The sequence below is a fragment of the Rhinatrema bivittatum genome, chromosome 11, assembly GCF_901001135.1.
Source record: "Rhinatrema bivittatum chromosome 11, aRhiBiv1.1, whole genome shotgun sequence".
Lineage (NCBI taxonomy): Eukaryota > Metazoa > Chordata > Amphibia > Gymnophiona > Rhinatrematidae > Rhinatrema > Rhinatrema bivittatum.
The window spans coordinates 4,289,664-4,304,080 of NC_042625.1; the positions used below are offsets into that span (position 1 = coordinate 4,289,664).

The following is a 14,417-nucleotide window of genomic DNA, read 5'->3' on the forward strand; positions in this document are numbered from 1 at the left end:
TCCAAGTCGAGATTTATTTATTTTATTTATTTAACATTTTTCTATACCGAACTTCATGACAAGCTTCATATCAGGCCGGTTTACATCAAACTTAGGGGTTAACTTAACAAAAACCATATAACAGGAAGGCCGAAGCGCAGATACAAATAACAGGGAGAATGAACTTGGGGGCTAGGGTAGCCAGGAAATAAAGGACAGAAAAAACTGGAGAAAGAAAACGTATGACTATACAGTGGCTGTGTCGGTCATTTAGACTATTGGGCTAACTGAAAGAACTGTTGCGATGTTAGGCTTGAGGGAAGGCTTGGACGAAAAGCCAAGTCTTGAGTTTTTTTCGGAAGGTGATCAGGCAGGGTTCCAGTCTTAGATCAGTCGGCAGGTTGTTCCAGATGGTGGGGCCAGCTGTGGAGAATGCCCGTTCTTTCGTGGAGGTTAGACGAGTGGATTTAGTTGGGGGAACTTGAAGGGTTCCTTTGTGTGCCGCTCTGATGGGTCTTGCAGATGTGTATAGTTTGAGTGGGAACTGAAGGTCTAAAGGTAGTTGGTTGTGTATGGATTTGTGGATAATGGTGAGTGCTTTGTGCAAAATTCTGTATTTAATAGGTAGCCAGTGTAGGTTTCTAAGTATAGGAGTGATATGAGTTCTCCGGTTAGTGTTGGTTAATATCCTGGCTGCTGAGTTCTGGAGCATCTGGAGTGGTCTAGTGGCAGAGATCGGGAGTCCTAAGAGGAGAGTGTTACAGTAGTCGGTTTTGGAGAATATTGTTGACTGAAGGACAGTTCTGAAGTCCTGGAGATGGAGGAGGGGTTTGAGTCTTTTCATAACTTGTAGCTTAAAGAAACAATCCTTAGTAATATTGTTGATTTATTTTTTTAGGTTCAAATGGTTGTCAATGGTGACTCCTAAATCTCTAACTTGAGTGGTCTGAGGAATAGAGGTTGTCTGATCATGGCTGGTAGAATGGTCGGTGGAGATGAGAAGGATTTCTGTTTTGGCTGCATTGAGGGCCAGGTTCAGGCTGGTGAGTAAGTGGTTGATGGATTTAAGGCAGTTCTCCCAGAAGGAGAGCGTTTTCGGAAGGGATTCTTTTATAGGGATCAGGATCTGAACATCGTCAGCAAATAAGTAGTGAATTAGGTTAAGGTTTGTGAGGAGCTGGCAGAGAGGCAGTAGGGTGGGGGATAGAGAGGAGCCTTGGGGAACACCTAGAGTAGATTTGAAGTTAGGAGATTCTTTATTGTTGATAGTGATCTTGGAGCTTCTATTATTGAGGAATGAGCTGAACCATTGGAAGGCGTATCCAGATAATCCAATGTCTGAGAGACGATTGAGAAGGATGCTATGGTTCACGGTATCAAACGCCGCGGAGATGTCTAAGAGAACTAGCAGGAATGAAATCCCTTTATCTAGGCCCATGAGGATGTGGTCTGTTAGCAAGATGAGGAGGGTTTCAGTACTTGAATACTTGCGGAAGCCATACTGGGAGGGGTATAGGATTTTGTGCTCCTCCAAGTAGTCCGAAAGCTGTGTGTTCACCACCTTCTCGGTGAGTTTTGCTAGCAGCGGAAGGTTGGATATGGGTCGGAAGTTGGAGAGCACATTAGTATCCAGGTTGGGTTTCTTCAGAAGAGGTTTAATAGATGCTGTTTTAAGGTCATCCGGGTATATTCCTTGGGCGAGGGAGCAGTTAATGATGTCGGCCAGAGATCTGGGGATGGTGCCTGGGATAAGGAGCAGATGTTTTGTTGGGATGTGGTCCATCGGGTGGTTGGATGGTTTCAGCTTCTTGAGTGTTGATTCTATCTCCAGAGGGGTGGTGGGCTCGAAGGACTCTAGGGTAGCTCTGGGGGAGTATGTGGTGGTGAAGTTTAGAGCTGGTGGTGTTGGGTTAGTAGGAAGAAGCGCTAGCGTGTTTGCAATTTTATCCTGAAAGAAGAGTGCGAGTTCATTGACTTTGGATTGAGCCTGATCGTCAGGAATGGTAGGGGCAGAGGGTTTAGTGAGTTGAGCTACATAGGAGAACAGGGCCCTAGCGTCATACTGAATATCATGGATTCTGCTGGCGTAATAGTCTTTTTTTGCTTGTAGGAGAGAAATCCTGTAAAGATGCATGTTTCGTTTGTAATCTGACAATGTTGTAGAGTTGGGGGACTTCCGCCAAGTGCCTTCCTTGTGTCGGAGGTCTTGCTTCATTCGTTTAAGTTCCGGTGAGAACCAAGGTTGCTTCTTTTTTTGAGTCCAATTGATGGTTTTTGTCTCTTTGGGGCAGAGTTTGTTGGCTATAGACTCCGTGATATTGCGCCAGGATAGAAGGGCTGAGTTGGGGTTGGAGGTGTCTAGATTGGGGAGTTCCTTGGAAAGATGTTCACTGAGAATATCGGAGGTACATTTTCTTCTGAGATGGATGGTGGAGTGAGGTTGTGGTTGAGAGGGGTTTCCTCGAGTCTTGAGAGTAGCTGATATGAGTGAATGGTCGGACCAAGGGACTGGGGTGCAGTCTGGAGTGTTAGTGTATGATAAGTGTGAGTTTAGGAAGATGAGGTCTAATGTGTGTCCAGCTTTATGGGTGGGTTTGTTGATGATTTGTTCAAAGCCCATTGCCTGGAGTGTGGATAAGAAGGTTTCGCAGTTGGGGGAGATCGGGGAGGCGTCAACATGTAGATTGAAGTCCCCCAGAATCATGGCAGGTGAGTCCATGTTAATGTATTTAGCAATGGTTTCTATAAGGGGTGAGGCATCAGAGTCCAGCGATCCTGGTGGAGCGTAGACAAGGAGAATTTGAATATGTTTTGATTTGAATAATCTGAGTTCTAGTTTTTTGGAAGAGGTCTTGACAGGTTGCTGTCTAAGATTCAGTTCCTTCTTGGTTGCTAGAAGCAGACCACCCCCCTCTTCTTTTGGGTCTGGTAATTGAGAAGACGTCATAAAGGTGAGTAGGTAGCTGGTTTATCAGTACAGTGTCGGTGCTTTTTAACCAGGTTTCCGTGATAGCACATACATCTGGATTGGAGTCAAGCAGGTAGTCGTGAAGAATGTGCGTTTTCTTTGTGAGGGACTGAGCGTTGAAGAGGGTTAGAGAGAATATCGTGAGACCTAGTAGTTGGGTCAAGGGTGAGAGCATGATTGGGATGAGTGATCTCGTTGACTGATTCAAGGTCCGTTGTGAAAGTTTGGAGAGGTGTGAGTGGCGATGATAAATGATAGGAATGGGGTAGGATTGCATGTTACCTACTCGGATGGTGAGGAGAGGGAGGTGTGGGGAGGGGAGTTGGAGGATGGTGATAGAAGCTGGTCTGGATGGACAGGGTTGCACAGGGTTACTGGAGAGGCTGGATGAAAGCTGTAGAGGCTGGATGGATAAATGCTGGAGAGGCTGGATGGTTGCTGGATGGATGCAGGAGAGGCTGGAAGGATGAATGCTGGAGAGGCTCAATGGATGCTGAAGAGGCTGGGTGAATGCTGGAGAGGGTGGAAGGATGAATGCTGGATAGGCTGGGAGGATAAATGCTGGATAGGCTGGAAGGATAAATGCTGGAGAGGCTGGAAGGATAGATGCTGGAGAGGCTGGATGGATGCTGGAGAGGCTGGATGGATGCTGGAGAGGCTGGATGGATGCTGGAGAGGCTGGATGGATGCTAGAGAGGCTGGATGGATGCTGGATGAATGCTGGAGAGGCTGGATGGATGCTGGAGGGGCTAGCTGTGTGCTGTCTTTAATCTAGGCAACAGAATCCATTTGGCCCAGGACCTTTGCTGGCAGCCACAGTTATTATGGCTTTAGTTACTTCATCCCTGTTATAGGATCAATGAGTTCCTCTGTGGAATCTGCCGGCAACTCTGGCAGTTCCACGGGTTCCCGGTGCGATGCTGGTGCAGTTTGCGCAGGTCTGGAATTAGTGTCGTGGGCGTAGCTGCCTTGAGGTGGTTTGGTGGAAATTAGTTCTGTTGCGGGTGGTTTGGGTTTTGAGGTTGATGCCGCTGTCTTGTAATGGTTGCGCTCTGAGGCTTCTAAGAGTTGTTGGTGTCACTATGATGTTGAAGGAGCTGAAAGTTAGGCAGCTGTGGAGGCGTAGAGCTGTAGAACCGGACTGAAGACCGTGGGGTTGGTTCGGGGCTCACTCGGGGCTGCACGAAGGGGCGAACAAAGGGGCCTGCCTCATCTCTAGCATATAAATGGGTTCAAGTCCTGCTGTATCAGGCTTTAAATCCGTCCTCAAGCTGAGGACGGATTTAAAGCCCCTCAGGGCTGGCTCCTATTGGAGGCGTTGGTTCGGTGGGCGGGGCTCCCGTTCTCGGCGCGGTTTTATTGTTTTATTTAAGCTTTTTCTTTTTTGGATGGAGATAAATCACCCCTCGGAGAAAAGGACTGCTACTTCTGATGAAATCATTAGGTTTATTATTTATTTATTTAGATTTATATTCCGCTTTTCACACTTTTTTTCAGCACTTCAAAGTGGATTACATTCAGGTACTGTAGGTATTTCCCTATCCCCAGAGGGCTTACAGTCTCATTTTGTACCTGAGGCAATGGAGGGTAAAGTGACTTGCCCAAGGTCACAAAGAGCAACAGCAGGACTTGAACCCTGTCTCCTGGTTCGTAGCCCACTGCTCTAACCACTTGGCTCCTCCTCTTCCATCTTCTCTTCTTCCATCACCATGTGTGGAGGCAACAGTATCCCACAGAAAAGGATTAGACATGCTTTTCAGCTTCTCAAAACTTTGTCATATTGATTTTGTTTCTGTGCTCAGAGAGGCTCTTTTCTTCTTTTTGGATGCCTGATACCCTGTCAACCCCTTTCTCTGACATAGCCCAGTACGCCTTCCCTACCAGTTAGGACAGATAGGGAAAGGGGTGATAAACTGGAGATTTAATCTATCATTTCTAGACAGGATGGAGTTTCAAAATTTGGTTCGAACCACTGAGGAGGAATTTAAAACTGTTCGTTCCTTAGCGGACCTTGATCTGGTTTTCTTATGGGAAACATTGAAAGTGGTTTTAAGGGGCAAGATCATGAGCCATGCTAGTTTCCTGAAAAAAAGTCTTAGCAGGGAGGCAAAATAGCCAAACTAGAGGGACGATATAAACAAAATTGTTCACCATCCATGGGGTGAGAACTACAAAGGCTCAGGGCTGAGCTAAGTAACCTACAGATAGAACGGGTTGAGAAGTCCCTATGTTTTTATAAGCAAAAGGGCTATGAACATGGCAATAAGACAGGGGCTCTCTTGGCAAGATGGATCCAAAAACAGCAGGTTAGCAATACAATAGTAGGAATTCTCAAAAATCGGGGGTGCGCACATATCAAATGATAGTGATCTATAAAATCTTTGAGAAATTTTACTCCCATTTATATGCTAGAGATGAGGTTATGTCCTCATGGAGAAGGTGCAGAGAAGGGCTACCAAATTGATAAGGGGAATGGAACAGCTCCCCTATGAGGAAAGACTAAAGAGGTTAGGACTTTTCAGCTTGGAGAAGAGACAGCTGAGGGGGGATATGATAAAGATGTTTAAAATCATGAGAGGTCTAGAACAGGTAGATGTGAATCAGTTATTTACTCTTTCGGAGAGTAGAAAGACTAGGGGGCACTCCATGAAGTTAGCATGGGGCACATTTAAAACTAATCGGAGAAAGTTCTTTTTTACTCAACGCACAATTAAACTCTGGAATTTGTTGCCAGAGGATGTGGTTAGTTCAGTTAGTATAGCAGTGTTTAAAAAAGGATTGGATAAGTTCTTGGAGGAGAAGTCCATTACCTGCTATTAAGTTCACTTAGAGAATAGCCACTGCTATTAGCAATGGTAACATGGAATAGACTTAGTTTTTGGGTACTTGCCAGGTTCTTATGGCCTGGATTGGCCACAGTTGGAAGCAGGATGCTGGGCTTGATGGACCCTTGGTCTGACCCAGTATGGCATTTTCTTATGTTCTGCCGAGACAGCTGGGTACCTGGCCTAGGTTAACTGTTCTCAAGTGACACAGGTTCAGAATACAAAACTAGCCTGGAGATGCAAGGGACTGTATCACTTCTGCCCAGCAGTAAGTGCCCAGGACCTGCTGGGTATCACCTTAACTTTTATAAAACCTTTTTTCTAGAGCTGGGCCTTTTCCTGCTTAGAGCCTTACCCACACCGAATGGGAGGGGCTGCAATTACAGTATTACATAAAAAGGGATGAGATGTGATGGACTCTTGTCCTACCACCCCATCCCCCTACTCAATATGGATATAAAAATCTTAGCAAAGGTGCTCCAGCTGCACCTTGAAAGTATTATGTCTGATTTAGTTAACCAAGGCCAGACAGGTTCATCAAGGGCAGACAATCAACACATAATACCAGATGGTTATTCAACATTCTTACTCTAGCAGAAAAGTTCAAATGGCAAGGAGCTATATTAACCCTTGGTGCAGAGAAGGCCTTTGATAGACTTCATTAGTCATAAGAACATAAGAAAATGCCATACTGGGTCAGACCCAGTCCATCAAGCCCAGCATCCTGTTTCCAACAGTGGCCAATCCAGGCCATAAGAACCTGGCAAGTTCCCAAAAACTAAGTCTATTCCATGTTACCATTGCTAATGGCAGTGGCTATTCTCTAAGTGAACTTAATAGCAGGTAATGGACTTCTCCTCCAAGAACTTATCCAATCTTTTTTTAAACACAGCAATACTAACCACTAACCACATCCTCTGGCAACAAATTCCAGAGTTTAATTGTGCTTTGAGTAAAAAAGAACTTTCTCCAATTAGTTTTAAATGTGCCCCATGCTAACTTCATGGAGTGCCCCCTAGTCTTTCTACTATCTGAAAGAGTAAATAACCGATTCACATCTACCCATTCTAGGCCTCTCATGATTTTAAACATCTCTATCATATCCCCCCTCAGTCGTCTCTTCTCCAAGCTGAAAAGTCCTAACCTCTTTAGTCTTTCCTCATAGGGGAGTTGTTCCATTCCCCTTATCATTTTGGTAGCCCTTCTCTGTACCTTCTCCATCGCAACTATATCTTTTTTGAGATGTGGCGACCAGAATTGTACAACAGTATTCAAGGTGCGGTCTCACCATGGAGCGATACAGAGGCATTATGACATTTTCCGTTTTATTCATCATTCCTTTTCTAATAATTCCCAACATTCTGTTTGCTTTTTTGACTGCCACAGCACACTGCACCGACGATTTCAATGTGTTATCCACTATGACACCTAGATCTCTTTCTGAAATCCAAGTAGATGACATCAAGTGCTCTTCCTTGATCCAATTCCTTGGTTACCTAGTCAATGTACTGAGACTACTCTTATCGGAGTTGTAGTGATAACTGTTCCGTTATGTCTCCTGTTGTCCTTTGAGGAATCTTGATTCTCTTGACTCTTGTGTTATGTGTATACTGAGTTTGGTCTGCCAATAAAAATGTTTAAATATAAAAAAAAAAAAAGTCTATCAGATTTGTCTGACAGGATCTTCCAATGGTGAATCCATGCTGCCTCTGGTCCATCAATTCTCCCGACTGTAGATAGTTCACTATTCTCTCTTTCAACATTGACTCCATTACTTTTCCCACCACTGAAGTGAGGCTAACTGGTCTGTAGTTACCAGCCTCTTCTCTGTTCCCACTCTTGTGAAGCGGGACCACCAACGCTCTTCTCCAATCACTCGGCACCACTCCCGTTTCTAGGGATCTATTGAACAGGTCACACAGCGGACCCGCCAGCACATCTCTGAGCTCCCTCAGTAACCTGGGATGAACTTCATCAGGCCCCCATGGCTTTGTCCACTTTCGATTTCTCCAGCTCTTCCCATACATTTTCTACTGTAAATGGAGTTACATCTACTCCACTCCCCTCCAGTTTCTTGTTAACTAGCAACGGTCCTTCTCCAGGGTCCTCTTTAGTGAACACAGAACTGAAGTCATGCATTGGACTCTAAAGTCCCAGTGAACTCAAGCTTACCAGCCAATGTCCAGCATTGTCCACGTTACCAAGCAGCTTCGCCTGTCGTTGGCCTGGTGGATGCAGCTCTCCAACCTCCTTCAAGGCCTTCCCTTTCAGGTTCCAGAGCCTCAAATCGTCCTAACAACAGACACCTCCAATCTAGGTTGGGGTGCTCATGTCAACGACCTACAGAGCCAGGGTCCCTGGTCTCCAGAGGAAGCCAAATAGATATATTTCTTGGAATTTCGAGCGATCAGATATGCTCTCAGAGTCTTTCAGAATTGCCTCTCAAACAAGACCATCTTGATTCAAACCAACAACCAGGTAGCGATGTGGTACATCAACAAGCAAGGGGGAACAGGCTCCTACCTTCTGTGTCAGGAAGCTGCACAGATATGGGTGTGGGCTCTTTTCCACTCGATGTACCTCAGAGCGGCCTACTTGGCGGGCGTGGACAATGTTCTGGCAGACAGTTTGTCAGACCTTCCATCCGCACGAATGGTCTCTCAACCCCACGGTAGAGGACACCATCTTCCAACGTTGGGGGTATCCACAGATAGACCTCTTTGAGACCATCCACAATCGCAAAGTAGAGATCTTCTGCTCCCTCACTTGCAGCCACCACTCACAGCCGAGGGACACTTTCGCCCTCTCGTGGTCCAGCGGCCTCCTCTATGCATACCCCCTACTTAAGAACATAAGAAATTGCCAAGCTGGGTCAGACAAAGGATCCATCAAGCCCAGCATCCTGTTTCCAACAGAGGCCAAAACCAGGCCACAAGAACCTGACAATTACCCAAACACTAAGAAGATCCCATGCTACTGATGCAATTAATAGCAGTGGCTATTCCCTATGTAAAATTGATTAATAGCCAATAATGGACTTCTCCTCCTTCCACTCATATCGAAGACTCTCGTGAAGTTACAAAGGGACAAAGGCTTAATGATTCTGATAGCCCCTCTCTGGCCATGCCAAGTCTGGTTCCCAATCCTCGAGGATCTATCAGTTCGCCAGCGCATCCCTCTAGGGAAAGATCCACTTCTGATAACTCAGAGCAAATGATGCCTGCACCACCCCATCTCCAGGCCTTGTTGCTGATGGCCTGGATGTTGAAAGGTTAATACTTCAACCCCTTAACCTTTGAGAGTCAGTATCCCGAGTCCTGGTAGCTTCACAAAAGCCTGCCACGAGACTTTCTTATCATTCCAAGTGGAAAAGGTTTACGGTCTGGTGCACCTCTGTGTCCATAGACCCCTTCACTTGTTCCAGTGCAAAATTTCTGGACTATCTCTGGCATCTGTCAGAATTGGGTCTGAAAACTTCCTCTATAAGACTGCATGTCAGTGCGGTAGCCGCCTTCCACAACGGAATAGGAGATGTCTCTATTTCAACATAGTCATACGCTTCATGAGAGGTTTGCTCCACCTAAAACCTCCATTGCGCCCTCCAGCTCCTGCTTGGGACCTTAATGTGGTCTTAGGGCGGCTCATGAAACCTCCGTTTGAGCCTCTTCACTTCTGTGAGTTCCATTATCTCACCTGGAAAGTAGTTTTTCTTCTCGCTATAACATCCGCTCGTAGAGTTAGTGAATTACAGGCATTAGTCACCTACCCGCCTTACACTAAAATTCTACATGACAGGTGGTCCTCCATACACACCCTAAGTTTTTAACAAAGGTAGTGTCGGAATTTCATCTTAATGAATCCATCATCTTACCTACTTTCTTCCCATGGCCCCATTCAAACCCAGGAGAAAAAGCTCTGCATTCCCTGGACTGCAAACGTGCCCTAGCCTTTTATCTAGAGCGCATGTCAGCCCACAGAAAGTCCAATTAATTATTTGTTTCTTTCGATAACATCAAATTGGGAAACCCAGTGGGAAAACAGACCCTTTCCTCCTTGTTGGCGGACTGTATATCCTTTTGCTACCAGCAAGCAGGCATTCCGCTGCAAGACCGTGTGAAAGCACACTCTGTTAGGGCCATGGCAACCTCTGTGGCTCACTTTCGGTCAGTGCCACTTGTTGATATTTGTAAGGCTGTGACCTGGAGCTCTCTCCATACCTTCACAGCCCATTATTGCTTAGGTAAGACTGGCCGGCAAGATTCCGTTTTTGGCCAGTCTGTTCTACGCAACTTATTCTCAGCTTAACTACCCAGCATCCTACCAGCGACCTGTTCAGGGTTTTCAGGATGCCCTCCTACCCAAATTCACCCCTGTTGTGCCTGTTGCACGTCTTTGGGTGCATTTGGTGCATTGATCGGGCATCCTAAGCTCGCTCCTCACCCATATGTGAGGACTACCATCCTGCTACCGTCCTGTGAGAAAGCAGAATTGCTTACCTGTAACAGGTGTTCTCACAGGACAGCAGGATGTTAGTCCTCACTAAACCCACCCGCCACCCTGCAAAGTTGGGTTCGCTTGCAATTTGTTGTTTTATTTTTCGCACTTACTTCTTGCTACACACGAGACTGAAGGGGGACCCCTGCTGGATGCAGGGTTAGTGCCATGCTGGGCATGCCCAGTAGGTGCCAGTCAAAATTCTAGAAACTTTGACAAAAGTGTTCCATGATTGGGCTCCATCCTGATGATGTCACCCATATGTGAGGACTAACATCCTGCTGTCCTGTGAACACCTGTTACAGGTAAGCAACTCTGCTTTCATTGTGCCAACCAAGGCAGCTATAGCTACAATAAAGGTTTTGTAGGAAAAGGGGAGTTGAGTATGTAGTTAGACTCTAGGATAAAGTGTTCATTCCTGGAATTTAAACCAGTCATCAGATTTGGGGATCAGGAAGGAAACTTTGTATAGCTACTGAAATGAATACAGGTGCATGAAATTTTTTTTCTCCTTACTTAGATCACTACATAGAGAGAGCAGTCAGAAGGAGGATGGACAATGCTGGACCTTCAGTCTTCAGCCCAACAGGCCATGACAGCAATAAATTAGCATAAGCATTTGGTTCATGCTGGTAATTTTATTCTTTCTCCCACAGGCGTTCACGCTCACGGTCTAGAAGTCCTCACTACCGCCACTAGATGACCCCTGGAAAACCTGTGCTAAACATGAGTCACACAGTGGGATCAGAAGCCCTCCCTGCCAGTACCAGGTTGCCCCTACAGAAAATGTGCCGAATGACAGCAGGAGCTCCTTGGTAGATGTCCCACTGTGCATGCTGCATGTGGCAGTTTGCAGCAGAATTCTCCATGGTAAACACTGGGTCTTCTCAACTAAACATGCTGTCATTATCTGTTCACACCTAGGAATCCTCATTATATTGCTGGACTCATTTTTTAAGACAATATGTAATGATTATAATAATAAATTGTTTCAATTTTCTGATGATTTAAATTCAGAATTTTGTAAAATTCACGTGCACACATGCTTCCTTGAAAGAAAAAAGGGTGTTATAATTTTCCCCTTTTGCTGTGATCTTCAAACCTTTCTTCCAGGCTTTTAGATCATGTATTTTGTGGGATGCGCAGCAGAATCACAGTAGGATTCTTTTGTTTCCATGTGCTACCTGACCTAGCGCAAACCCCCTATTTTAACACAGATGGTTGTGGACCAGAGAAGGCAGTGTCAAACACTTACTGAAACGGCTACTGCTGTGCAGCTTACCTGTCTTGCCTGATGTTGGCTGAAACAAACTGAAATGTTTGGGTGGTTGTTAATGGGTACCTGTACAGGGTGAAGACTGTTTCTTGTTACTACATAGTGCTGGTCTCTGGCACTACACTCTGAACACCAATACTGGGTCAGCACAGTCGGGATGAGAGTAAAAAGGAAAGGCAGATGAACGAGCAGATGATGAGCTTGGGGTATGGGGCAGAGGGCTTTCTGCTTTTTGTCAGAGAATATCATGTGAAGTGACACAGTAAATGAATGGAGTCTTTGGCTCTTTCTCAGCCCTGTTTATGAATGGCAGGTGTGAATGAATACATTGCCAAATTTCTCCACACTCCCAACCTACAAAGAGCTTTGTGTTTATTAAGTTAGGAGTTCCCTGCAGAATATCGGTCACTCTTCAGCTTAGAATACAAGCAGGGTTTTATTCCCTTTCAGGCCGATTCAGTATGGCACGCTCGGACGAGCGCACTGTTTAGCACACGTTTAGCCACACGTTTTCGACGCGTTTTCGACACGTGTCTATTACCCCTTATATTGCCTTTAAAATGTGCAGCCAAGCTCACGAAAACTAATAGCGCTTATCACATGTAAATGCATGTTGATGAGCCTATTAGTAGCCCGGGATACTGAAAGTAAAATGTGCGGCCAAGCCACACATTTTACTCTCAGAAATTAACGCCGGCCCAAAGGCAGGCGTTAATCATAGACCGCATCGGGAAAGTGTACAGAAAAGCAGAAAAAACAGTCCAAAGTCTAATTCAGGTCAGTTAATCAGTTACATCAGTCTTCTACAAGCTTGGTACAATTAGACAAATGTCTCAATGTTCTTATAGGTATAGAATCACAAATACACAGGTATGAGCACTCAGAGGTCTCTCCAGGTCCACCAGCTTGCCACTCTAGCCATCAAGTTTCCAGGAACATGGAGGTGTTCCCAGCAACTCCTTTTTAACATCTGAGAGCCAATCCATATCTTGAGGGGTGGAGTCACTGGGTTTTCTCATGCTTCTAACAACCAGGCCAATGCAATACCGTGCGCTCAGGCTAGCGCACAAGTTAACATGCGGTTAGATACAATAAGGGGATCAGCGTGTCCAAAACACACGTAGCTAATAGCCTTCATCACATGTAAATGCCATGTTGATGAGGCTATTACCTAGTACCTCCTTAATGTAAAAAATATGTGCACATTTTTACCCTCAAAAATTGCCAGCCGCAGAGCTGGCATTAATTCTCGAGGAGCCCGAAAAGTTTACAGAGAAGTAGAAAATACTGCTTTTCTGTGGTTCCTCTGACTTAATATCATGGTGATATTAAGTCAGAGGAACCACAGAATGCAGCTATGTAAACTTTTTTTTTTTTTTTTTTTTTAAAGTCTTGCCAGCGGTCAGGTTAGGAAAATGAACCCTCAATTTCTGAGCATCCATTTTCCTAACCCATGGCTATGCACGGGTTTGGAAAATGGACACTTGCAAAATTGAGCGTCCGTTTCCCTAACCTGCGCACAATTTATCCTTAGCATGTCCTTTTTAGTGTGTCAGTTTATTTGTCTAGCATTTAGCACCCAGGCGAGGTGATTGTGCACATGTTAAAAAAAAAAAAAAGTGTCTAATTTGGACGCACATTTTTAATTCTGCAGTATTGCATCGGCCTGAATGTTGCTTGCCTCTAGCTGCTTAAGCCATTCTATGATTCAAGGGAAGTCTCCCAGCTCTTACTCCAGCAGTTTGCTGATTTGAGGTTGTCAGAGCCATTATGTCCTGATACTTTGGCTGGCCTCCAATCCAAAGTGATTGAGGAATATCTTTTCAAGGTATTGACTGGAGGATGATTACCATAATCCAAAATACCCCTCTTCAATATAGTGTGCATCAGTTCCAAGTCAGACCATGCCTTCATAAGCACAGAATACAAGAATCTCAAAAGAAGGGCCAGCCCAGTGGTTTGGGAGGTGATGATGATGATGGTTTGGGAGGTTCCTGAGCTCAGCTTCTCATGATGGCCAGGGCTGTGATGTTATGGAGGAAGAGAAAGCTCCAGCGATCAAACAGACTTAAACAGGTCAATGCACTTTACCTGTGTAAGTGGTCTTTTAAAAATTGATGCAATATATGCCATTGACTTGTCAGTAGGTTTTACCCACTTTAAGTGCACTCACCACAGGCAAATGGCTTTTGAAAAGTGCTGTGATAGTGTTAGATTTGAAAATTCATCTGAGCGAGTCCAAATCCTCTAGTTTCTAGAGAAAGCAATGGTGTATGGCCCTAGGCTGAGAATTGTCGCTGCATTGGCTGGACTGCATAAGAAATGGGGGTGTGGATGAAAGAATGGGGTAAGAACCCCCAGGTAGTTGTGTATTAAGGCCCATGACCCAATACAGGCTAGTTTCTGTTATGATGAAAACCCAATGGAGAAAATAGCTGAGCCATAATAATAAAAACCAAGATGCCCCAGAACATGCAAACACTTTGTAACTCTTGGAAAGATCTGACTGTCCCTCCTGCAATGCTCTTCCAACCTGTTTTGAGATCTTATTTCATTGGGGCCAAATGCACTCTAATCAGACTGATGTGTCCTAAAGACTTGGAATCCAAACCCACTGCTTATTTTATTTTTGTATTCCACCTTTCAGTCACTTGAAAGCAGATTGCATTCAGATAATGTAGATATTTCCCTGTCCCCAACCTAAGTTTTGTACCTGGGGCAACGCAGAGTGAAGTGACTTGCCCAAAGTCACAAGGAGTAGCAGTGGAATTTGTACCCTGGGTTGTAGCCCACTGCTCTAACCATTAGGCTGTTCCTCGATTCTTTGATAGCTTGCTACAGCAGCTATCAAGCAGGAAATGTTTACTGCAATTTT

At 45.1% G+C, this 14,417-nt stretch overlaps 1 protein-coding gene across 4 annotated transcripts in view; it reads left to right on the plus strand.

The window, feature by feature from the left end:
- Window positions 1-11,272, plus strand: part of CLASRP (CLK4 associating serine/arginine rich protein) — a 531,120-nt gene extending 519,848 nt beyond the window's left edge. For all 4 annotated transcript variants that reach the window (XM_029620007.1, XM_029620008.1, XM_029620009.1 and 1 more), the window contains one exon: window positions 10,923-11,272. In XM_029620007.1, the coding sequence (XP_029475867.1) occupies window positions 10,923-10,965 (43 nt within the window). In that variant the 3' untranslated portion in view covers window positions 10,966-11,272. The remainder of the gene's footprint in view (window positions 1-10,922) is intronic.
- Window positions 11,273-14,417: the final 3,145 nt, after the last annotated feature.